Source organism: Megachile rotundata, chromosome 9, assembly GCF_050947335.1.
Source record: "Megachile rotundata isolate GNS110a chromosome 9, iyMegRotu1, whole genome shotgun sequence".
Taxonomy (NCBI): Eukaryota; Metazoa; Arthropoda; class Insecta; order Hymenoptera; family Megachilidae; genus Megachile; species Megachile rotundata.
The window spans coordinates 18,176,238-18,202,568 of NC_134991.1; the positions used below are offsets into that span (position 1 = coordinate 18,176,238).

Genomic DNA, 26,331 nt, shown 5'->3' on the forward strand with positions numbered 1-26,331 from the left:
AACCTTCACACGAGTTTTGTCGTAGCTGCCTTTTATTTCTTCCGCGCGATCGTGTGCGTCGCCGCACGAAGCTGCCGGTTCGCGAAACACGCGTGACACGAATGATTGCATATTTAGGTCAGTGACGAAGGAAGAGAAAGAGAAAGAGAACACGAGGAAGGTCGGCCCCATTACCGCGACGATGACCATGCCTCCAGCTGGTCGACCATCTTCCGTACAAGCTAGACCGATGCACGGCATATTGCAGGACGATTCGAAAGCGGTACGTACGCGTATTATTCTCGATTACTCGATGTTTATTAACTCGTCACCTTTCGCAGGATACCGAAAGAGCTATTGCTCGCGCAAGAAAAGATTTCTTGATCCGCCATCATCTGGATCGTACTACCGGTGTCGGTAAGTTCAATTATTCTCGATTATCTCTCTCTCTCTCTGGAAACGAGGAAACGTCATTTATTCGTAACAGGCGACGGAGCACTGCTTCCCTCTCCTACGAGAGAGAAGCTGGAGCCTGTGATACCGCGACGTCGAGAAGAAACGAAGGAGCATCGTGAGGAAATTCAGCCTAAAACAAAATCTAGTCCGAAGAATAGTCCAAGAACGGGTCGTTCTCAGAGCCTTGGACCTACCGTGACGGAACGTCGGTCACCGAAACGTCAGCCGCCGCGCGCGCCATCCGTCACTAAAGAGGCCAAGGTAATTAACCCTCGATTTTTCCCTGACCGCTTTCGTTGATCTTTCCACTAGAAAAATCGCTTTTTGCCTAGGAAAAGGAAAAGGAGCCAAAGGATAAGGAGAAAGAGCATAGGGAGAAGAGCGGTGAGCCCGAAAGGCATCCACGACCGAGTAAGTTGTAACACGAACGTGTTACTTCTCTTCGTATCGGTAACGACAACGGTCGATCGATTTACCGACCGACAACGGATCCTGTCATAAATCGATCGACGCCTCGTAATCTATCCACAAGTTCCATGTGCATTTTCCTGCATAAATTAACTTTCGATAGGATTCTTGATATATTACATTTTAGCGATTTTTTTACCGCTCTCTTGTTTGCTCTTGTCGATTCCAAAAAGCCAAACCCCTTCTTCGTCATACTCGACTACACTTGCCCTGTTCGAATCGTGCTCCGATCGACATTCACCGCTTCCAAAGAGTAACTCTATCGGAATAGATTCGCTAAGTAACCTCGTTCACGAGCAAACGTAAGAGCCCGATTACCGAACATTCTTTGAGCGGTGTGTGTCGAACACGTTAACTGCAAACTCGTCGTTAATGTTTAGGCAGATGCATGACAATCCTGTTTAATCGTCTCTATCTCTTTGTCTCTGGCTTTTCAGCTCGAGTCTAGTAACCAGTAGTCCCGTATATCTATATTGTCCATGCAGAAAGCATCCTAAACCCTTGTAATACCGCGAGTAGTATATACAACGACGCGACTCGCTATTCCTTGCAACGTATCCAAAGATGAGTTTGACGGGGAGTTATTCTAGGATTTTCATCTCGCATCGCTCGTTCGCTCGCTCGTCATCGTCATACTCCTGCTCATCCATCGTTTCAAACCCGAATCGTAACGCGTTCCGATTCATCTTCGTCTTCTCACCGGCGGAATTTCTTCTCACCGAAGAAATATCTAGAAATCCTTGAAACATACGTCCTTCGCATTTTCCCATCTCTTTATATCTGGCTTTCTTTCATTAATAAACAAACAAACAAACAAACAAGCAAGCAAGCAAGCAAACGAACAAAGAAACTGTGAAAAGAATTGAGTTGTAAGCTGCTCGCGCGAGGTCGATCTCGATCGCGATCCCTCGCATCGTGGTCGAATCGATCAGGAGTGGTAGCGGGTGTTTCAGTCACGGGCCCTGGCCGCGTGCGTTGGAGCATACGGGAACCGTCGACGGTCTCCTCGACCGGTTCGTCGACCAGCGTGCCGCCATTACCGCCACCACCCTCGGGCCCAGGGCCTACTCCGTTCTACAGGAGGTCCCCACAGGTCCACCGGAAATGTACGTTCTCTGTGCCACGTACCCGTGCTTCCCGCTAGCCCGTTATACCCTCACGTATTTCGGATCTCTCTATCCCTGTCGTCCTGCACCAAACACGATAGTCACTGTTCTTTTAGGACTGCAAGTACTCGTAGTCGCGCGCAATACTTTGTTCGACTTAGGAAAGCCGAAAGATTCGACGGCAAAGCCCACTATTTTCGAGAGCGATGCACCGGATGGGTCCTTTGCTCGCGCGTCCCTGTCCACACACAGGAATATCTTGGCTATCGTCGCTTCTTAGCCTTTTTCGTACTTTTAGCGTCTTCCTTCGCTCCCGAACTACTCGGTCATTTCGAACGATGCATCCTCGCACGGACCGCGACGTAAATGACCCACCGACGAGGCGTCAAAGTCCTCGCTCTGCGCTTCCCATTTTTTATTCGGAGACGTCGTTGCACGCGACTCTGCATTGGCGAACGATCGCTAGTTATTCTTATAATATCGACTATATTTTTAACTTTACCCTCGCTTATCGTTTGCCAATGTTAAATATTTGCAGCCTTAACCTTTTTCTATCTACCTTCCACTTTGCGGTTCGCAGTTCCGAATCGGATGTTACCCAATTCGATCCTAACACGTACTCGTATACGTGTTTTTTTTTCTTCTTTCTTCTTTCTTCTTTCTTTTTTTCTTTTTTTCTTTTTTTCTTTTTTGCGAAAAAAGTTCGATCATTATTTATGTCTCCGATTAAAGCGAATTACTTCGCTTAATAAATTTTGAGCTGCGGACCATAAAGCGTTCCAACTACTTAGATCGCCGTACAACGGAACGTCGAACGTAGAACAATATATTTCTCGTTTCTCGTCAACCGTCAAACAGTTAAATAAGATCGCGTATCGAATTGTTGATCTATTCTTGAGTTAGTTATTACTAAACTATCCGGAGAAGAGATCGTGTTTCCTGTTCGCGATTACCTTTCGATAATCAGGACACCCTTCTATTCGCTCCTATATCGGTGCAATTTTGAATATTTTTTTTCTTCACTCCATTTAAATTAGATTATTTGCACACGATTTGCAACAACTCGAAACTAATAACGATCAGCTTGCTCGTGTAGCTTTGCCAATCTTTTCGAATTTCGTCTATACTCGAATATTGTTCGCGATCGTTTCTTAATCGAAATTACTGTACTCGGGACGAAGCGACACGACACGACAGGACACGACATACTTGCAACGAAATCTCGATATTCGAGGGTGGACGTAATTTTGAGCGAGCTTGACGGTTCCAAGAGGCCCTTCGATCACCTTTTCGATAAGAATGAACCTCGACGAAAGAACGCGGCCTTGCTTAAAATGCGTTACGATCGATGGTCGATAATCGAAAGGTTCTTTTACCAAGGAGAATCGTAAGGAAACCCTGTTTAAAAAGCTGCTCATCCGCGATCGATACGGTTCGATTCGGTTTCTTAATCGAAAGATCATCGCAACAATCGAATATCGATACGGAGTAAAGAATCAGTTGGGCGAAATTCGAGAGGGCATTTTAAGCAAGGAGATAAGCTCCTCGAAAAGAGGCTAGCCTTATTCATCATTGTGTACTTTGTGTACGGTATGTTTTAGCCTTCCTCGCAACCACCGCTCCTCCCCATCGCCCTCTTCATCATGCCAAACCTTCAACCACCTCCACAAGTACCATCACAACCGCCACAAGTACTACCGTAAAACCCTCGGTAAAGCATTCGGTTCATACGAGTGTCCATCACCCACCTGCGTCGAGCGCTGCCGCTGCGGCCAGGCCGGACCGTGTTAAAGATTTAAGCCGGTGCCAACAAGGTCCGCACGAAGCTCAGGCAAAAACAAGCCGCGACCAGCCAGCTGCGGCTGCGGCCGCAGCCGCCGCCGCCGCCGCCGATCCATCCAAATCATCCTCCGATAGTCGATACGCGTCAAACCAAGCCGCTACCGCCGTCCAACCTAGTAAGTAGCATGCTCTCTGCCGTGTCTGCCGTGTCTGCCGTGTCTGCCGTGTCCGTCGGACCGATTCTTTGGCCCGTATCCGTTCTTCTTTTTCTTCGCTCGAACAATTTCCGCTTTTCGTGTCTTCCTTGTCGTTGCATTTATCTTTTCTCTACCGCACTGTTGTCCGTGGGAGAAGCGATTTTCTGACCTCTAGCACTCGCCTTCTCTCTCTCTATACATATATATATATATATATACATTATATATAAATATTTCTTTTTCTCTGGGGAGAACGCATCGACCTTAGGAATTACGAGTATTCGAGGATTAGAAGAGCGCAGAAACTCTGAGGAACTTTGAAATTAGGAAAGGACTTTATACATGCAGGACTTGGATAAATCCTACAGATGTTAATCTATGACCTACGAAGAGCGTAGCTTTTGCTGCGATTGTCGTTGTCAGAGAGGAGCCTACGTTACATCCTAGTTTTACCTAGGGTAAAAGCTAACGTACGCCAACTCCCATGGGCAGCACTGTTTTACCTACTTCTTCTCTTTGTTCGTGCTCTCTGTACGAAAGAGAATTTCCTTTTCTCCCTCTTTCCCTCTTTTTCTCTGTCTCTCTCTCTCTCTATATATCTATCTATCTATCTTTCTCTGTTTCTCTCTGTGTCTATCTCTGTTTCGGTGTAGCTTCTCTCTCCGTGTATGTACTCTGTACTGTTTTTTTTGTCTTTCTGTCGCTGTGTACCATCGTACCTTTCAGAATGTCATCGGGGATGACCCTGCCAAGATATTCCGCGGAACTTGAACGTATTCTGTTGTTTGGTGTGCTTTGAAAACAAAGCGGTGATTTTACGTACCCGCGTTCCTCCGACTCTCTGCGCAAAAAAGTTACGCGTGTTCGTTACCCTTTCGAAAAAACTTCTCGTTTGTCTTTCCTTCCGTATCTAGCGAGGCATTCGAGGAATCAAAGATGTTCTTGCTCCACTATGCAAATGGCGATTAGAGCGCGAAGAAACCAAGAAAACGAGCGAACGTAAGCGTTCGCTTTCGACGAACAACGATCAGAGCGCGAAGAAACGAAGAATAACGAGTAAGGTAACCGCGGTAAACAACCAACGTCAGATTTCGATACGAAATTCAACGTCGTATTCCTCGTACCGATGAAACGCGAGACACAACGTTGCTTGTTCTTGCTCTTTGTCCGCTCTTTGTTCACGGCTTCTGTCTATCACGGACCACGAAAGAAGAAAAGTCGTCGCGCGATCGAGTAAACGTTTCTTCGCGATAGAGCCGATAAAATTAGAATCCTTTGTCGACCTGTTGCGCGCAACCAGCCACGTTCGTGCACGATATTATTCCGTCACACCAGAGCCTAGTAACGTTCGTGCCTTCACTTGTCTATTTATGTGTGTCTATGTATATGTACATATGTATGTATATATATATATATATACAAATCTAAGTTAAATATATGTATATATATATATATACCTGTATTTCCTGCATTCTAAGTACGCTAGTTGTACTCTTCTGGGATGCTGTCTGTAGACCTCTATCGTGTATGTAACAGTGACTCGATTCGATCCTTTCGTATCCGCGCTCGATGACTCGAGCGATAGTTTCGCGATAGTTGATGATCGGTAGAGGCGAGTAACGCAGTTCGTGGTTCTAAACTCGAAGCATCGAGTGCGATTCCAGCCCGATCGGAGTCGGGCAACGAAATAGAGCGGCTTATACCTCGTCGCTAAAGCGCGTCCGAAACGTTCCAGTGACGGCAGAGCCACAAATAAACGGGGACATGACCGGAGGAGAGTCGAGCGTCGCGTCGACTCCACCGTCGCAGACGCAACCGCCTGTGTCTGCCACCGCCGTAAGCCCTTGGATCGACGACGAACCGGTGGTGAAAAGTCCACCCGAGCCGACCAGAGTGAAGTCGCCGGAACAGATGATCATGCGATCGCCGGAACCGGTCAACTGGACGGTACCTCTCGACACCGGAAAGACGTTCACTGTCACGCAAAACGTCAGGGAAGGTAATTAATCCGTGTCAACTTACCACCGTTGCTCGAATAACACTTGCTTTCGCTAAATGCAAACGAACCTAGGAGAGATTACTTAAACTATATCGTAACTCGTTTGTTTCCAAGAACCTCTAACGCGTCCACATAGCGAAGCGAAAACATGGGCACCGTCCTCGGCACCTTCAGCGCCGCAATCAGCACCGCCCGAATTAGCGGCTCAGCACAAGTCGCAGCACTCCCAACATTCTGGCTGCAAATCACCGGAAAGCGAAAGCGTTTCGATCGGTAGCTTCAGCGGTTTGAACGGACACAAGGATATGGACTCGGAAAGAGACAGCCCGTTGCCGACGAACGTACAGAGTACCGGCACACCGACGCAGCCCGAAAAGGTGATTTATACGGTACCGCGTTGTTAATCTATCCGCCGATTCTAGATTCGTGAACTGAAGAGACAAATCGATTTCCAGGAAACCGTAAGCGCCGACGAAGAATCGAAAGAGCCGCAAAGATCGGAACCATCGGCATCGATAAAACCGGTAGCAGGAACGAATTTAAGATGCCTAGAGGATCCCGGCTTCGAATACGACAGAAAGAAGGAGGCCGGTGGACAAGCGACGACTACGGCGACTATGACGACACCGTCGTCGTCGACTCCTCAGCAAGGTTACCGTATCCTGGAGGCCGAATCGCCTCAAATCGGCCCGGGAGCTGGCTACCACGTGCTCGAAGCACCGACGGTCGTTCCTGGCTCGGCCCAGCGTTCGGCGGCGAGCGAAGTGTTGGAGAAGGCGCGAAATCGGTTCGATAAATTCTGGGGTAAAGGTAGCGGTTCGGAGAATTAATAGATGACCGCGCTGCGCCGCGTCGTACGGAACAAGCATCGACGTCCTCGAAACCGAACGAGCAACCGAAAACGACAAGGAATCGACGATAGAAGGAGCGGATGTTTCTTCGACGAGGTTCCTGTGGATGCTCCTTCCGCGGTTCGATTGCTCGTCCCTGATCAACGTTCGTTCATTGGGACCGAGTCCTCGCAGGTTCCTTCGAGTCTTACCTATCACGCGTTCAACGTTTTTTCGTTGATATCGGATCAGAACCGAATAGAAACATCTAGAATCCCAGTGCGATCGATGTCTTGGCCAGTAAGAAGAAGTAGGATTTGCATGAATGTCTCAAGTACCGATTATTTTACCGTTATCGACGGACATCGTTGCTTTCGATCGAAAGAGATTTCCGATCCGCTCGTCGTAGATCGTCGTCGAGAGCGAACAATCGAGGTAAACAGTTGATTCGTCGAAGAGGACAACGAGAATAACGTAGACGGTGCGTGCAGGCAACGCGTCAGTCTCGTTGAAGCTCGACGAATCGTTCGCAGGGTATCGGTGAGATTCGAATAGGCGCGTATTATCGTTTTTCGAAACTCGTTCGATCGGTATACCGCGATCTCGAATCTAGATAAAGATTTTAGAAAAGAAACGGAACTTGCATTTACGCAGACACCGAACACGGACACGCGAACACGTAGGGAGAGAGAGAGAGATCCAGAGAGGATGAAAGAAACGCCACCGCGATACGTTAGAAAGAACACGCACTTATTGTTAGACAAACACCGCGCGAGTCAGTACGTTTCTAGAATTATTCGAGCGATCTCGCGAGGAACGGTCGTAGTTTAGCCCAATATTCTTTTTCCATTTGACAAAACGAGAAAAGAACAAAAAGATAAAAGAACTATGAACATACAAGTAAAGAAGAAACATGGTATAGGATAATCGTGAATAAACGGAAACGCGAGAAAACGACGGTACCGGCTTTGTCGCTATAGATATGACGAGAAGGATCAACGTAAACCTTCGACAGCTTCGTGCGTTTTATATAAGTCCTATATACGAGGAGTAAAAAAACAATTTTACCGTACGTATACACATATTGAACGTACATATACATTAACGGGAAATTGCATTCGCGGTATACGCGAATCACGGTACCGGTACGATTTCACGGATCTTTCTTCAACATTGTCCACCGATAGGTCTGTCAAATTGTCCAGAGTACCGTGAGCAAGATTAATTTCTTTTTAAATACAGAGCGTATTTTCTCTGTGCGCGTTTGCCGACCCAGAACTCGTTCCATTTTCCCAAAAACGACTCGACCGTTCGAAAACCGACGCGTTCGATCTCGAGTATCCTACTTTGCCAAGTAGGATATACTCGCGTAGACAAAAGTTCCTTTAAAACGATCAATTTATTTTCTAGCCTCGGCCATCGATAAATGCCGCTTAAACCTATTGTCAAAAGTCGAAGAGCCTTTTCTCTCTTTAAACGCCAACAAAATGTTTAATATGCCTTCGAAACGGTCAAATAGATCCTACTTGGAGAAATTCCGAGCGAAAAAAGCCGTTTTTTCACGATTTTTACTTTTTTCTAGTCATTTTCACGAGTCACTGCGTCACCCTCTTGGAGAACGAAAAGGGAGCTGCTCTCTTCACGCTTTGGTCTTTACGTCGAATCGTCGAAGGGTAATCGAATCAACGTGCTCCGATACTCGAGAACCCTTCGCGAACGGTCGAGACGCGTTTAATCGAGGAATATTCCGAAATCACGGCAAACGATAACCGGTAACCACCAAACACGCGGAACGAATTACTGTAGTGAGGCGTAGTGTTTGTTTTTTTTTTTTTTTTTTTTTTTTTTTTCCCCCCCCCACAGAAACGATAGCTCGAGGTCCCATGATCGAACGTAGAAAACGAGACGGAGAAAAAAGTATTCGCGTGACGAGCATGGCACATCAACGGATCCTTTCTCCTGGAAGGGTTGTTTCCGATCAGCAAACAGGCAGGGACGATTTTGATCGATTTCGCGGATCGCTTGGCACAACGTCACGCGTTTTAACGATGAAACTGGTGCTAGTCAGAGATGCATCGAAGTTACGAAGCTAGAAGCATCGAGTTCTGGGAATGGAAGATGGAGGGAAGGGTGGGATGATGCACCTGCCCGTTGCACCGCTGCATTCCGTCTAATTTGTTATACAACAAGTTCACTCGTACGTTCCTCTTTCGAGCGAATTAACAGCTAACAGGGGAGAAGGTCTGGCAATTACGGTTCGATAACGAGATCCATCCGTTTGTGCGAATCGACTCGTCGACCCCGATCATTTTTCGACGTAAGTGTTACGCGCCCGATCGCGAATAATCCTATCTGTCAAACGTTCACGTCAGGACGAAAGAGAGAGAGAGAGAGAGAGAGAGAGAGAATGAGAGAGAGAGAAAGAGAGGGAGAGCAAGAACGAGAAAAAGCGCCTTAAAAGCTCACGAAAACGGACAAGACACAACTAAAGATGGCAAACGAACAAATACCTTAAAGAATCTGTCGATGTCCAGATCGACAGGCCAGTACCTTCTTTTCCTGAGAAGACTGTCAAAGAGATGTAACTAAACGGAGAGATTAAAAAAAGAGAACGAGGACGAGAAAAGATACTTTTCTAGATACCGATCGAAGAGAACGAGGACGAGAAATGGTATTTTTTTCCGGAACATACAAAGTCCAGTCATACTAGGAAAGCGGGTCCTCGTTCTCGGCTCGAGGACGATGGAAGGAAAACAGAGAAAGAGAAAGAGAAAGAGGAAATCAAGCGACGGAGCTTTTTTTCTCTCTTCCACCGCGCATTTGATACACCACACTCCATCCAGATCCACGTCCAAGATCAACCAACCGTAGTGAAGCAGTATAACGATAATGATTAATGATAACGATACTCTAATAATAAAAGTAAAGAAACAGTTAAACGGGAAAAAAAGAAGAAAAAGAAGGAGGATGAATTTGATTCGATTAGAGAACGACTAACGAGGGGCACGATGAAGCTGTTGAAATCGGGATATCAACGACAAGTTACTTTATTTGCTTTTTTTTTCCACTTCTTTCGAAAGATAGATGAATCGTCTGAACGATGACTTTCGTTTACGCGTCAAATATTTTCCTCGTATCTTTTAGGCCTATGCGTGTCCTTTTTTCGTGAAATATCAGACAATCGCAATTAACCTTGAAATGACGGCAGGCGAGCCCTGCTTACGAAACTAGTTTCTGTCGTCACGCGTTCTATTACCGCGGCCGGTATAAGAAAGAAAATCGACTCGCCGGCATTTCACGGTTAACCGGAATACGTATATCGTTGATTCATCGATCGCGCTGTCGGCGCAGACAATTTCGGATTGTCCGATTGGACAGAATCGGTTGCACCCCCGAGCTATTTTCTTTCTTCTTTTCCGACGTCAGTGGAATTACCAAACCCTTCTTCCTTTCCTTCTCTTAGGTTCATTAGAAACGGGACTGTACCTTTGCTTACACCGATCTGTTACATTCGCCCGATACTAATAATTGCCCGGAATAACGATACATAATAATAATGAGAAATTTGAAACCGTTACCTAATTAATTACTCGACTAAATTTCAATCGTTATACGTTTCAATCATTATTATTCTCGCGTCGAATTTTATTTGGGTAATACGAAAAGTACAAATTGAACGTTTTCATTGGCAAGGAGTCAGCAGTTGAAAGGTTGCAAGAGTCTTGTCCGATTCGCTTATAGCTTATAGCATCCGTCTGACCGACGCGACGCGACGCGACGATCAAACTCGAGCATCTTCGATCGAAACGAAACTTTTTAAGCGTATGTTTAATTATGCTACAAGCTGAAAATATAAATCGAAGAGACGTTGAAAAGATGCGAGATAAATGCTCGAACAGTTTGGTGTAAGCAACGACGATAGGAAAACAGAGATGATAGATTTACACGTTGAAGAAGCACCTCGCAAAAGCTTACACTGCCCATCCGAATTTAGAAGCTGATTTGTCCTGTGATTTCCAGAACGTTACACCGTGTATTTAGAGCAGGCCTGCACAACTAGTACCGCGACACGAGCCACTTGTTTACTTTATTTCACGTTCTACGCTCTGAACGATACATTCGAGCCTTGATCACGCGGCCGCGTGGCTTAACACGTTAACTGCCTGATTTATTCGAATAATTAAGAAATAAGGAAACCGAGAAATTTTAAATACCTTTCGGTAAAATTAGATTAACGATACACGATATTAAATAATTAATCGTTAAGAGCGTCGACATTTCGTATTACGTATCATGTGTCGTTATAGCTATTTATACTGTGTGTCGGTGAACGTGTTAAGAATAAGGTTTCCCGATTTATTCGTGACCAACAGATACCGGTCCAATGAAAAAACACGATTACTCGAACAGGCAATTAGTTGTGCGGGCTTAACGTAAAACTACGACACGAAGCAAATAATCGGCAAAGAGACGAATAACGTATCGGTAACGTCACTTGTAGCCGCGGATTCAAAGACTGTTCCTGTTCCCATCGGATGAACAAAAAAACACACACATACCTCCCTAAACAAACGCGACACATAGCAAATCTTATTTATTTTAATCGAGTGTCGTCGATCGTTTAGATATCGAGAATCGAGGGGAGAATTCGTTGAACCGTTCGTAAAATTTCGCACGATTAGAGCGCCCGTACCTTAACAGGCGAGGCTCAAACGCGAACATTTTCTTTCGTTTCTAGTTAAATGTAAAGAGAAAACGTCGACGGAAAAAGGCTCGGAAGCTTCCACAGAAACGAACTTTGCCGCTGCTACGGTGTTTTCGAACGATGTCTTCCGAGAGAAGAACGCGGTGCAACAGGTAGATTTTTGGAAAAGTACTAGCTCCGAACCCTTAAATCCTTACGGTTGCTTATTACCTCCTTAACTGTAACTTGTACACGCGATACGGTTAACCTTCGCATAGAGTAACCCAACGAGAGAGAAAGAGAGAGAGATATCTTGTCCAGCAGAAATATACTCCGCAAGTTTTAGTTTCTATTCTTAAAGCGGAGAACTTTTGGTAGTCGGGTTGGGTTCCTCTGTCCGCAAACTTTTCGATTCAACGATCTACACGCCGTATCTAGATTCCTTTGGACGTTGCTTCAAACGCCGTATCGTAGCCCAAATTCGTTCCTCGCTTCCGAGCTACTTTTTCCTCGTACACGTAGACAAATCTTGAATTATACCGCTGTTGAGAGGAAGTTTAGCGAAAGCATCGATCAACGGGCCTTAAGAAACGCCGAACGGCAGGATCGAAGGGAACGTGCTGGCCACGTTCTGAACCAGCGTTTTCTGCTCGATGAATCGAGATGCTGAAGAAAGTGAAATACGGAAGAAACAGAGAAGACCTTTATTTCTACGATTCAGGGAAGAGATTGACTGGGTGGAAACTCTATGAGCAGAGATTTCGAAGGCTGATCGCTGTAAGGGTCGACAATTTTCCGGTACGCGAACGGGACACGAAGTTTCGTTTTCTTTCGTTTCGTTCCGCTTCGCTTCGTTTTCTTTCGTTTCGTTACGTTCGAAGAAATTGAAATTCGGACGAAGCCTCTTCGCTCGAACAAAGCGCTGCACGACGGAAATTGAATAGAGAAAAATTCTTGTTGAAGTTTTCTATCGGAACCGAAAGACAATCGAAGGAAAATCGTTTCTCGGTATTTTTACATTATCGCGGAATGAACACGGAGAGCGTTAACGGTACAAAACCAGTAAAATCTGCGTATACGTCTCTCGAGGTCCTCCACTCGTTATACTTTCCACGATTGTTCCTTCTCGATTCTCCAGTAACCGAGAGATATAACTACTTCAATTTTTCCTAGGTCCTAGCCATCTCCAATCTCCAATCCCGAAGCTTTAATTCCTCCTATGCTCTTTGATCGAGCGCTTCTCAGGAAACGTATATGCAGATTTCTTATTCGATTATTTCCATTTTTCTTTTTACTTTAAAATAAAAAAAAAAGATACGTGACACGCGAGGGACTACTGTTCGGAGTTTCGCCTGTATTCTCGCCTCAGTCTTTATGCCTACTTATACATAGATAGGTCGTACTATATTAAAATGCGACGGTTATATACAAAGTATATATATATATATATATATATAAATATATCTATATACACTATATAATATATTATTACGAATGATGCGGGCGAAAAGAAACTAACGTTTGAACAACGATAGTAGAAACGAAGGAGGAGAGAGGCTGTTTTGTCGGAATAAGAGAATCGCGTGAAATCAGGAAATATCGGTGATGCTGTTAAATGATATTGATACAACGAACGATGCGAAGATGAATCGTCGGATTTCTCGTATTTTGCAAAACAGAATAACATAAACGGAATAAGATAAAATGCTGAACTGGTCGTAATGAAGGATGGATAAGTCTGACAAAATGAGTAACATGAAAACGACGCGTTTGTCCGTTTATATTTTCTCATATTTGTAAAAGTCGCACGTTTCTGCGTTCTTCTAACGATGCGTTATCAGTTGACGTTAAAATATCAGAGCTGAACCGTTTGCCATAACGTAGGCAATTCGTTGTTAGTTGCTGGAACAGGTGGACCATGCCAACGCGTATCCGAAACGAAATTTTCCAAGCGACGGAATTTTTGTTAGCTTGCTCGATTTACTGCCAAATCGTGACACGATTAACGCTTTGAACTCGCGAGGAAATCTTCTATTTTCTATCTGTTTCTACTATATTCCGCGAAAGATCACGGTTTTTCCTCCAATCGATTAAATTCCAGTTAAATCCGAGACTTAATAACGATCAATTTTAATTCTTCTATCAAATCATGGTTTATAGTACCAGAAAAATTCTCGCGAAAATCAAAGCGTTAAACGATGTCGTTTCGAAGCCTAGACGTACAATCTTCATTTTCCGCCAAATTATCGCAAACGATTCGATCGCTTGTCCCCTTATATCGGTTTTCATTCTGAATCGCCTCGTATTAAAAACAAGCACACAATGTAAGCGGCTGGAAATTTCAGGAAAAATACCGGACTTCTATCGAAACCTTTCTTTTATTTTTTTTCTTTCTTTCAACGATCCTTTCCCGCGCGCTCAGTGTGCACATTCCGGGAGCGAAGACGACAGAACGAATTATTGTTGCGATAAAGCGAGAGAAAATGATAACTATTTGGGATTGATAATGGAACTATTACACGGCGAGCGTAACGTAAGCATTACGTAACACTACGGTACTTTTGCGCATCCCCTTCTCGTCCAAAATTGCGTTTTTACTCTCCGATTGCATCGTAGAGGAGGATCATTTATTACAATAATTGCAGATTATTATGGCTATATATATATATATATTATATATATAAATATATATATATTATATATTAGAGATTGAAATACTCGTAATAAAGAACACGCCGACGCTTCCTGTGACACTCTTCATTGTTCTTCATTGATCCATGCCCAACTACGTACCTTCTTGATGCTATAATTTACACAACGAGTAAACTAAAGCCTTCCTATAATAACTACATTAGCAAGTAAAAAAATCTTTTACGCGCGAAGAATAATTTATTATCGGTACACGCGATCAAAAGATCGGCATAAAAATATATATACACATTAACATACGAATTAACATAGGAATATGGCAGCTCCATATTTCGAGCGAAGAAAGATTTCCGATTTTTATCAGAAAAACCTACTTCAATAAATAGGTCCATCGTCTAAATTATCGTCTTCGTCGTCGTAACCTTCTCCATTATCGAAGTAGTTGTTCACGTAATCGGTTCCCTCGTCCATTTCTTCGTCCAATTCCTCTTCCTCCTCTTCCGCGTGTTCCTCGTCCTTCTCCTCCGCTTCTTCCTCCTCTTTTTCCTCCTCCTCTGCGTCGCTCTGCTGCAAATTTTCCTTCTTCTCCAACTCTTGTAACTTTGTTTCTATATCAACGTTTTTTTGCTTTTTATCGGACTTATCCAGTTTCTGTCCTTTTCGTTTACGTGGTTGGGGTTTCAACTCTGCTGGCATTCTACTCCAGTCGTACCTTGTTTCGTAACTGCTCTTGTCTGTTATTAAGTCTTGATACCGATCCGAGTATCGTTCTATATCTTTCTTTATTACAACCGGTAAAACATTGTTCGGCGACTCTCTCATGAACTCTGCAAACTCCCTTTTCAGTTCCAGCAAATAATTGGTCTCTGTTGTAACGGTTAGAAGTAACGGTTTGTACTCCAAAGGAGGATACTTTGGAGGAGGTTGTAAAACTGGTGGCGGTAATGCTTCGCCTTTGGAAAAACCTAACTGTTCTGTACTAATGGACATAGTAGGTTTACCTCTTCCTCTGCCACGTCCAGCCATGGCGATACTTTCCTATTAACAAATGAATCATCGCTAATGAAATAATTCCATTAATGTTCTATAATTTTGGCGCACGAAACTAGGTAAAAGTGGTAAACCGTTATTCCAAAAATTATTATAATTTACCTTAAGCTTTCTGTATAGCGAGTTCTTTCTCCTCGACCTTAACAACCTCTTCCTGCTTAGCTGTAAACGTTTCTTTGTCGTAAATTACTTTAATCACCAAAGAGCAAGAAGGACAAGTAGCTTCTTCTTCTCCAGCAACTAAATCTGCTTTAGATATTTGAAACTGATCCCCGCAAGGACAAGGATAATAATATACTTCCTCGTCCTCGTCGTATTCGAAGTCTTCGATTTCTACCTCATCGTGATACACGGACATAATTTCGAGTATAAAATGTATAAATAACAAATGATTTTTATATTTTGAGGTTAGAAAGAAACTGAGTGCACATGGTTAGTCGGTGACACGATCGTATCGGTATACGTATATACATATAATATAGTAAATAGTTCGGAAACTTTTCTGACAGAGAGATCCCCTCGTAAAGCACAAAAGTTTTGTAAATCATTCGCAGATTATACAGCGCTATCGCTCTTTTCTTATCTATGAAACGTTGCCAACCAATTATTATTCTGAATTGTATATGAAACAATCGTAGTGCTTCCATTTCGTAATAGATTTTACAAGTATATTCGAAAGCAAGTTTGAATTCCCTGTAAAAATGGCAGCCAACAAAAACAAGTCCTTATGAACACCGATAACGTTCGCGCACTATGCCTAATTCGTTTTAGCAGCGCACTCCGAGAATAATACCGTTAGCATCATCTAGCAGCCAATTGCAGAACTACCTAAACTAAATATAGTTAGGACGACATTTTCCCTAGGGAAATTATATTTGCGCTCGAATCGCTGTAAAGGGTCATCCTCATCACGGAAGTTTCGCGACTTGTATATGTATACGGCCGTGCCCAAAGTTGAAAAGCACACTTCCGAAGAATTTTCTGATTTTACTATATATTTTAACAAGGATTGTGCGACGACTATAGCTTTTCATGTGCCTGTCTAAGCAAACACAGAATATACTGCATATGCATTACGTATTTAGCAACCAAAGACAAATGGTGGGAGGTTCCTTCCTCTTCGTTTCCCCTTAACCATAGTGAGCCAATGTTACACACGAGTATACACATAACTCATGCGCCAGTGCGACTGCTGGTATAAACGACTGCGACGAATCCCTTTAAATAACTTTTACATTTACGCTAAAAAACAGATACATCAATGCATCTTTCTTGATAAATAAGAACGTAAAGGTGGGTTGTTGTTACTATGTATATAAATCGGACAAACATTGTACTTTGACACAGTGTTTAAAATTTCAAGGAAATGTTTACCAAATGTCATAAAAAGATATTTTCAGTGCAAACCATCAAATACAATGGATGTGTCGTTATCTTTTTGTATATTTTCAAGCAGATATTTATTTTTTATAAACAAACACACTTACTTAGAAATTATTCGACTTGCATTAACTGAAATTGTTACTTAAAATTTCTTGATTGTACTTGGTTATTAATAGTTTTATTTATAACTACCATAATTATGGTCAAGTTAATAAATTTAATTTCACTGTATTTTCGTGACCGCTTATTTAAAACGTGCTCGTATGCACGTTTATATGTCGTTTATAAATCGATAGCAAGGATTAAGAGGTTATACTATGTAATTAGTATCTTTGCTGTAGATGTCAGGTGAAGAATATGACACCGAAATGGATTACTCCGACTCAGACTGCGGAGATCCAGGTTATGAAGATTATTATAATGTTCAACCATGGGACGGCGAAGGTGATAACGACATAGATTTTGATCATAGCAGAAGAGATCCAGAATATGCGGTATACGATTGTTTAAGAATCGAAGAAGTGGAAAGACTTTTGAACGAAGATGTAGAAGTGTTAAGTAATAGTCTTCGCATAACACCATCCTTAGCCAAAGTTTTATTACACGCGCACAATTGGGCATTACAAGATATCGTCGCAAAATACCGTACCAATGCTTCCAGTTTATTAATTAATTCGAAAATAAAATCGTTACCTCTGTTGGATTCAGTGCCAGGGTTAAAGAGTCAAAGAGGTGGATTGTGTTCAGTTTGCGTTACGATTTATCCTGCTGATAAATTTTCTACGTTAACGTGTGGACATTCTTTCTGCAAAGACTGTTGGTGCATGCATTTCGAAGTACAAATAACTCAAGGTATTTCTACAGGTAAAGTTGTTAATGCATAAAACATACGATAGAATAAATACGATCTATACTTTATTAACGACTATAAAATATTTTAATTTGAACTTTCCTCCGCTAGGAATAAGCTGCATGGCGCAGGATTGTAACGTCCTAGCTCCAGAAGATTTTGTTTTATCTTTACTTACTAAGCCTAACATGAGGGAAAGGTATCAACAGTTTGCTTTTTGCGATTATGTGAAATCTCATCCGCAACTAAGGTTCTGTCCAGGTCCCAATTGTCAAATGGTTATGCATTCGAAAGAACAACGGGCAAAAAGAGTTATGTGTTCATCGTGTAAAAGTATATTTTGGTGCGTGTTTTTCGCATTCTAATCATACCTACAGTACTTTAATCTGTATCTTAATTAAATATTATAATCATTTCAGTTTCCGTTGCGGTACAGATTACCATGCACCTACCGATTGTAATACGATTAAAAAATGGCTGATAAAATGCGCGGACGATTCAGAGACAGCTAATTATATCAGTGCTCACACCAAAGATGTTAGTTTTACTAGAATTTTATTCTTCTCCGTGTTAAAATCTGGACAATAAACAAATGTTAATTTACAGTGTCCAAAATGTCATATTTGCATAGAAAAAAATGGTGGTTGCAATCATATGCAATGTTACAATTGCAAATATGATTTTTGTTGGATATGCCTTGGGGATTGGAGAACACACGGAAGTGAATATTACGAATGTTCGCGTTACAAAGAAAATCCTAACATCGCTCATGAGAGTGTTTTAGCACAAGCGCGAGAAGCTCTTAAAAAGTATCTTCATTATTATGAAAGGGTAAAGTTTCTCCGTTTAACGATTATCTTGTATACGCGTATGAAATCTAAATATATTATGATTAACTTTCACCAGTGGGAAAATCACAGTAAATCGTTAAAATTGGAAGAACAAACGCTCGAAGCCATAAAGATGCGAATAAACAAAAAAGTAATGAATTCCAGTGGAACCTGGATCGATTGGCAGCACTTATTCGCAGCCGCGTCACTTTTAGCGCGCTGTCGTTACACTTTACAATACACGTATCCTTACGCGTATTACATGGAACCTGGACCTCGTAAAGAACTGGTAATATTTCGATTAAAAACTTTGGTATCAATGTTGAATCATGTTTGACGGTGTCCTCAGCATTTAGTACAATGCTACAAGCATGTATTTAATGCATTTTTATTTTCAAGTTCGAATATCAACAAGCTCAGCTGGAAGCCGAAATAGAAAATCTTTCTTGGAAAATAGAACATGCAGAAACAACGGATCGTGGAGATTTGGAGAATCAAATGGACATTGCTGAAAAGCGTCGTGTTACCTTGCTAAAGGATTTCCTCGAGGTATAATCGCTGAATAAATAAAAGTTCTGTTATACAATCGTTGCAATCTCTTTTACGGTCAGGTAAAACTTACGAAGCAGCTATAGTTTAGTTTTTCAAATGAATATCTATATATTTCAAGAGGTGTAATACTTTCTGTAATGGTACATATGCGTTAGAATGCTTTCAGTTGACGGTGTTTTAGAGACGTAGAAAAAGGAAAGATAACAGGTTGAAACGTTTAGTTACGATTAATTCCAGAGTACGAAATAATTTCAGGCAATTCATCTGAATGAAATTATTTTCGAATTGTGAATTTTATCAAGTAACAATTTTTTTTCTATTTCTACAAGAAGTAACGTTTAGATAGAAGAAACTCAAAACCTCTACATTTCCAATGCTTTAAATGAGCTTCGATCCATTGAATTGTTTATGTAACATTACATAAACGAAGAATTACGTAGGTACATTATTAGGCGAAAGAGTACCGTTAAGGAGAAAAGAATAGGAAAGTATTAATTGTATTGACTGATTGTTAAAATTTGATATAGAATGTATGTATATTAATTTCCTAGTCTAAGAATGTTTCCATAAATATTATATAATTATAATGCTTTCTATAAAATTTATGTTTAGAAACTATTTTTATTGATACTTATCGCAAATTCCGCAGGAAATATCATCAAACGACTTTGAATGTAAAGTTCATACAATTTTGTTTTTCCTAATTATTACTACTGTTAAAAAAAAAAAAAAAAAAAATATTTTAGTATCAACGACCGACTAAAGAAAAAGACGAAAGATCGGGTAGCCTAATGAAATAATTAAGTGTCAATAAATGGCACCTTCCTTCGTGTAAATATTGTGGTAATATAAAAGAATGTGACATTTTCTATAATTAGGTGTAAAGTGCATGCAACGATCAAAGACATTCACAGAAACCTAGCCGTAACTGAACCTACATTTTTTTCAACTATTTATACACGATACATTAGATTAGATAATTTCTCTGCGAAAGGATGATCGTTTAAATAAGTCCTGTTTAAAACTAACGATCATTATGCGAAAGAAATGTAACAATTATTATGTCACCGGAAGAAATAAATTTTATCGCAACAACCGTATGAATTCTTCTGAGCTAACATTGTTCGATATATTAATTTCCAAAGTTGAAAAATGTCCAAACTTCGAAACTCCCAAAATATCCTCCTCGGTTCTTTACTTCGAACGATTCATTTTTCACGGGTGCTAATGGCGCGAAATCGTCGTACGTACGATTTTTGAAAATTTCAAAATGGCGCGTTCGATTGATTGTTACGGTTAAACAAGCAGACGGCAGGCTTCGTGGAATCGCGATGTATATATCGCGAAAATATCGAAGTATCGATGAATTAGCGAGAAGAGCGCTACTCCCTTCCGTTAACTGATAGAGAAAAGTATATTATCGTCGGTGTTGACCAACGAAGTTCAGTCAGCAGAGAGAAAACATTCGGAAAGTGGAGTAATCGTGCTGCTCCGTATGACAGACGGGCCTGTCATATTTTATCAAAACGTACCTTTATCTCCAAAACCTTCAAAGACATTAGCGCAACAATGGCGATGGGCAAAGGGTTTCGCGTTTACGAAAAGTTAAAACCGCCTACTCCTCATTCTCTTATATTAGAACAACGAAATCGAAAGGAAACCGTTCTCTTTGAGGCACAAGCGGTCGCTGTTCTCTGTAAGCAATTTATCGTTATTAATAATAATGTACCGTTGAATCTTCTATCTCTTTAATTCTTCATTTTTTGCTCCTTTAAAGGATACCAACCGGTATTCATCAAACGTGTCTCGCTTAACGTTCGACCGTCTTTTTAGTATGTAATCGTTTAAAAAGTATCTTTTTCTAATTCTTTACAGCTGCCGAAGAAACTGATACTTTGAAGGGAAAATATACAAAATTATTAGACGCATACGGATGCTTAGGTGTTTTGCAATTAAACGCAGGTGAAAATACTTTACTATACCTGGTTCTTGTCACTGGATGTTTCTCCGTTGGTAAAATAGGAGAATCAGAAGTATTTAGAATTACGCAAACACATTTTGTACCGCTTCATTATACGCAAGGTCACGAGGATCGTGTGTCAGAAGTTAGAAAAGTTCTTAACTCTGGTACATTTTATTTCTCTTGGTCCGCTGGCTTTCAAGAACCTCTCGACATTACTCTCAGTGCACAGAGGCGATGTAAATCCACGACGACCGATAACAGATTTTTCTGGTCAGTGGCATGTACACGATAATTTTTTACGTTCATAGAGATACGACAATAATTTTATTATGTAAACAGGAATCGAATGTTACACATACATTTATTAAGATACGGAGTCGATACGTCTCACTGGTTACTTAAAGCGATGTGTGGTAGCGTGGAAATTCGAACTGTCTACGTTGGTCATAGACAGGCACGAGCTGTTCTTATGTCCAGACTAAGCTGCGAACGTGCAGGCACCAGGTACTTTTGATTTACTTAAAACTCAATATCTACATTAATAATTTCTACTAACTTGTTCAGTATTACATATTATTCTTATCAAATCTTATCATTCTTATGGTAACGCGATACTACGATGTATTAATCGTTTATGAAACAGACCAGCACTTTCATTTTAATCGTTTCTTCCTTATTCAGGTTTAACGTCAGAGGAACTAACGACGATGGTCACGTAGCAAACTTTGTAGAAACGGAACAAGTTATATATTTAGATAACGAAATAACTTCTTACGTACAAACCAGAGGATCAGTCCCTTTATTCTGGGAACAACCTGGCATCCAAGTCGGTTCTCATAAAGTTAAAATTTCTCGCGGCTTCGAAGCTTCAGCGCCAGCGTTCGATAGACATTTAAACATGATAAAACAGAGATACGGGCAACAAGTGATTGTCAATCTACTTGGTTCTAGTCTGATCGGTAGTAAGGAAGGAGAAGCGATGCTAAGTCAGTTATTCCAAACTCATCATAATATGTCGGAGCATAACGATGTGCCTCACATTTTGTTCGACTATCATCAAGAATGTCGGGGTGGAAACATGAAAAATCTGTCGAAATTGAAGGCAAAAGTAGAGAAATATTTAGAATCGTTTTCATTGTTTTATGCTGTTGGTAATACCGTTATTCTTGAACAAAATGGCACTATTAGAACAAATTGTCTAGATTGCTTAGACAGAACTAATTGTGTACAGACGTTTTTCGCTTTAGAAATACTTGGTAAGCAACTAGGTTTGTTGAAATTGCTGGAGAAGCAACAGATGGTTTCAAGATTCGAAGAAGTATTTAGACAGATGTGGATCAATAACGGTAACGAAGTAAGTAAAATATATGCTGGTACCGGAGCAATTCAAGGGAGCTCAAAATTAATGGACGGTGCAAGATCTGCAGCTAGAACGATACAAAATAACTTGCTAGACTCCAGTAAACAGGAAGCTATTGATATTTTGTTACTCGGATCAACTTTGAACACAGAATTAGCGGATAGAGCCCGATTACTTTTGCCTTCCAATATGTTACACGCTCCGCCAAGTGTTTTAAGAGAAATGTGTAAAAGATATAACGAGTACGTAACTACGATGAATCTTCGAGTAAGCGTGGGTACTTATAACGTTAACGGAGGAAAGCATTTTCGGAGTACGGTATACAAAGATGTACCCCTTTCCGATTGGTTACTGGATGCTCCAAGAAAATCATCGTGTACGTACTGTTTAAGCGTATCCTCGTTTCAAACGATACATTTCTAACATGATCCTTAATCGATTGGTATTTTCTTTTACAGCCCTAGTATCGGTCGAATACGACAATGTTCCTGTAGATATATTTGCAATAGGGTTCGAAGAAATTGTTGATTTAAATGCTAGTAACATAATGGCTGCTAGTACCGATAACGCGAAAGCGTGGGCAGAACAATTACAAAAAGTACTGTCCCGAGATACCGAATATGTATTAATCACGTATCAACAGTTAGTCGGTGTTTGCCTTTATTTATTCATACGGCCTGTGCATGCACCTTATTTAAGGGACGTAGCTGTAGACTGTGTTAAAACTGGATTAGGTGGTGCAACGGGTAACAAAGGAGCTGCAGCTATCAGATGCGTATTGTACTCCACATCTTTTTGCTTCGTTTGTGCGCACTTTGCTGCTGGACAGTCTCAAGTTAACGAACGTAATGCCGATTATGCTGAAATTACGCGAAAAATTACATTTCCTATGGGAAGAACATTGAATACCCATGATTACGTATTTTGGTGCGGAGATTTTAATTACAGAGTCGATATGGACAAGGACGAAATGAAAGATATGATCAAGAGAAACGAACTTGATCATATATTACAATATGATCAATTAAAGGTAAATAAATCTTAAACGTTGGAAAATAAATGTCTTACGCGAACTAAGTAAATAATAAATTTACGTATTGCTTCGATATATTTTAAAATGTAGGTTCAACAAGATCAAGGAAATGTTTTTAAAAATTTCCTAGAAGGTTCTATCACTTTTCCTCCAACGTATAAATACGACATGTTTTCCGACGATTACGATACCAGCGAAAAATGTCGTCAACCTGCATGGACAGACAGAGTATTATGGAAACGTAGAAAACAAGTACCTGATATCGGTTAGTAAAAACAATTTTTATTCCTTGATTGTCTTTATTACATTTTACATTTTAAATCACACGTAATCGGTTTAGATTCGCCAACAGATTGGAATCCAGGAAAATTAATTCATTACGGTAGAGCAGAATTGAAACAAAGCGATCACCGACCGGTTATTGCAATTATCGACGTAGATGTCCACTGCGTTGAACCCGAGAAACGCGAACAAGTATTCAAAGAAGTAATTCAAGATTTAGGTCCACCGGATGGTACGATAGTGGTAAAAGCAGTAGAAGAATCGGACGACATGGATAGCGTATTTGACGAAAACTTTATGATGGCTCTGTTACAAGATTTCTCTCATATCGGCGAGGTAATTCTCGTCAGGTTTGTCGGCGAAACAATTTGGGTTACGTTCAGAGACGGACAGTGCGCTCTATCGGCGGCAAGAAAAGGAATGACCCAAGTGTGCGGTCAAACTTTGAAATTATCATTGAAGTCTCCAAACTGGGTGCAATTAATTGAAAAAGAAATAGAACTTTGTAGCAACACCACTGTTGCACAGTTTACTTCGAGTTCTCCTGTTAGAAGCCCTATGCAAAGATTGGATCAATTAGAGATAACGGAACGACCTTCGCCCAGTAGAGGAAGTCCAAATGGTGTAACTCCACCGCCAAGACCTGCACCTCCAGGTCGACCATCCCAACCACCCAGAAGCCCGTTGCAGGATCGAAAACAAGGGCCACGAGCTGGTGTGTTTAGTGTATTGCCTAATCAATTCTCAGCGCCGTTACCTAGAGAAACATCGGAGCCTGAACAAAGTGAAAGGTTATCTCCGGAATCTGCAATTTACGAGGAAATATTGGACGGATCACCCAATTACCCTATACCAAACCGTCCACCACCGCCGTTACCTCGCACAGCAGATCCTTTACAAGAATCATCCAACAGACCACCCAGTTCTAAACCTCCTCCATTACCGCAGAGACAAGCTCCTCCACCACCTCAACACCCTCCGCCTAGTTTACCTGCACCTAACGCTCCACCACCCATTCCAGCAAGAACAGGCGGACCACCGATTCCAGCTAGAAATCCACAATAAATCGTGGTTTCTCATTCCAATGCGAGCGAAATCATTAGACGTTACTGTGTAGTTAATTATTTATAAATATCAATAGGAATTAAATCGTAAAATATATAGATTGCTTCCACGTAACGTTGTGTACAGCTGTGAGCTTATCGTAAACTTCAAATCTATTCTGTGATTAGTCAAACTCCGTTCCCGTGCACTAAAAGAACGCATATGCTTCCTGTCATGCACTATCCTATATCGTATGTAACCAAGTTTGTTAAATACCTCAAAGATTTCATTGTACCGATATCGTAGGAAATAAGCGAAGTTTACTGACGGATATAGCGTAAAGGTTTCTCGATGATTGTTGAAACGAACGAAATAATAATTATGTTAATTAAATCTATGTTGTTGAAAATATCGTACGAAAAGTTCTTGAAAAAAGTTACAGCGTTTCCAATATATATATATATATAGAAAACATTAATAATATTGTTGTACCCCATATTTCATGACACACGAATCACTGTTTTTACGATATAGTAATTTATTTGCGATTAACATTGAGATTGTTTATCGGTTACGCGCGTTTTCTTGTTAAATCTTTGAACAGTGTGAATAACGGTTGACACGAATTTTGAGAGTTGAAAGAAAGTAATTTAAACTTGCTGTTATAACGCTAAGAAAAATGTTAGTCTCAAAAGCAGTATTCTTGTAAAATATTTTCCATATAAGTATACCTATATACACGTACACGTATACATATTGTATGTACAAAATATATAACGGCAATCGTTGACCAATCAATGTTTCCTTGAGTTAATAACGATATTACAAGCGATAACAAATTAAAGTTTTTGTTACAACAATATAAAGAAATTAATCGGTAAACTTCCATTTTAAACGTTGTCAGATAGGATAAAAGATTACTCTATTTATTTTGTAGCTTCATGTATTGTATTATTGTACATATACATATAACATATAAAACATCGATGTGAGATACATTCAAGTAAAACGAGATTCTGCGTTTACACAACGAAAGAAACATTTTTAATTATTTTTCAAGATTCAGAATAAGTACTTGATACGTGAGCGTTTTTATTTCGGAAATGTTTCTTTCTTAAAGATAAAATTTCACAAAAAGAGAAATTCGGTTTTAATAGATGCAAAATTTTTCATTTTAAAAAGCTGAATATAAATTGGAGAATTTTTGTAACTGAATCGTGCACTGAATTAAACAGTAGAATGTAAATAGTCGTGATATTTAGTAAGAAATAGTGTTTTAAACAATTTCCTGATTGTACGAAATATACAGTATATTTGTTTCGCTTTAATTCGTTGAACTACCTCTGTATATTTCACAACAACACGAAGCACAGCATTTAAAAAAGATATTTGCTCTTACAAAAATTTGTTATTTATTTCAGTAATATAACGAAATTGATTTCTAAATTTGTAACTAATTCTAGCATTGTCATTTGTTTGGCAGCTAGAGCAATGAATCAGCTCTTTAAACATTATCTATTAATACGTATAAAAAGATTGTGCAAAAATTTTTATCAAATATAATAATTTGTATAAATATCTGCTCGTGAACACAGAGAGAGAGCTGTGTTTGTCATCGTAATACGACAATTATGAGAAAAATAAGTGACTTGGAGCACTATTCTGGAAATGTATTTCCATTTAATATAAACATTGTTCATTCCGTGAATAAATTATATACAAAAATATATCACTAAATTAACAGCTAACTAGTTTCCGGTTAATATACTACACAATTAGCAGAAACTAGATTTTTTTCATTTGTAAATAGTATCTGCTTTTATCGTCAAAAATA

General features: G+C 40.7%; 4 protein-coding genes across 15 annotated transcripts in view; 3 read left to right on the forward strand and 1 right to left on the reverse strand.

The window, feature by feature from the left end:
* LOC100881294 (uncharacterized) overlaps positions 1-8,670 on the forward strand; it is a 37,205-nt gene extending 28,535 nt beyond the window's left edge. For 9 of the 10 annotated variants that reach the window (XM_076535461.1, XM_076535469.1, XM_076535463.1 and 6 more), the window contains 9 exons: positions 118-262; positions 321-396; positions 467-696; positions 768-846; positions 1,857-2,009; positions 3,611-3,967; positions 5,724-5,987; positions 6,102-6,364; positions 6,443-8,670. In XM_076535461.1, coding sequence (XP_076391576.1) covers positions 118-262; positions 321-396; positions 467-696; positions 768-846; positions 1,857-2,009; positions 3,611-3,967; positions 5,724-5,987; positions 6,102-6,364; positions 6,443-6,817 — 1,942 coding nt within the window. In that variant the 3' untranslated portion in view covers positions 6,818-8,670. The remainder of the gene's footprint in view (positions 1-117; positions 263-320; positions 397-466; positions 697-767; positions 847-1,856; positions 2,010-3,610; positions 3,968-5,723; positions 5,988-6,101; positions 6,365-6,442) is intronic. The other variant, XM_076535470.1, reaches the window with a different exon arrangement.
* Polr3G (RNA polymerase III subunit G) lies at positions 8,671-15,442 on the reverse strand. Its single transcript, XM_012296421.2, has 2 exons — positions 15,303-15,442; positions 8,671-15,188 (listed from the first exon to the last, which is right to left on the reverse strand). Exon 2 carries the CDS (start codon positions 15,174-15,176, stop codon positions 14,526-14,528), a length of 651 nt encoding a protein of 216 aa, XP_012151811.1. The 5' UTR covers positions 15,177-15,188; positions 15,303-15,442; the 3' UTR covers positions 8,671-14,525.
* Positions 15,443-16,106: 664 nt separating this feature from the next.
* On the forward strand, positions 16,107-19,910 carry ari-2 (E3 ubiquitin-protein ligase ari-2). Of its 2 annotated transcripts, XM_076535502.1 has the most exons (8): positions 16,107-16,493; positions 16,925-17,141; positions 17,292-17,447; positions 17,545-17,776; positions 17,853-17,970; positions 18,040-18,264; positions 18,340-18,552; positions 18,663-19,910. In XM_076535502.1, exons 2-8 carry the CDS (start codon positions 16,925-16,927, stop codon positions 18,816-18,818), a joined length of 1,317 nt encoding a protein of 438 aa, XP_076391617.1. In that variant the 5' UTR covers positions 16,107-16,493; the 3' UTR covers positions 18,819-19,910. The 2 variants fall into 2 exon arrangements, with proteins under 2 accessions (XP_076391617.1, XP_076391616.1); XM_076535501.1 differs by having other exon boundaries at positions 16,925-17,447.
* A 169-nt stretch (positions 19,911-20,079) lies between these two features.
* Positions 20,080-24,906, forward strand: Synj (synaptojanin). Of its 2 annotated transcripts, none has more exons than XM_076535445.1 (7): positions 20,080-20,511; positions 20,691-21,048; positions 21,118-21,282; positions 21,460-22,514; positions 22,597-23,168; positions 23,262-23,436; positions 23,524-24,906. In XM_076535445.1, the coding sequence occupies exons 1-7, from the start codon at positions 20,385-20,387 to the stop codon at positions 24,516-24,518; spliced, it is 3,447 nt and encodes a 1,148-aa protein (XP_076391560.1). In that variant the 5' UTR covers positions 20,080-20,384; the 3' UTR covers positions 24,519-24,906. The 2 variants fall into 2 exon arrangements, with proteins under 2 accessions (XP_076391560.1, XP_003707937.1); XM_003707889.3 differs by having other exon boundaries at positions 20,082-20,511; positions 23,512-24,906.
* The last annotated feature ends 1,425 nt before the right edge of the window (positions 24,907-26,331 follow it).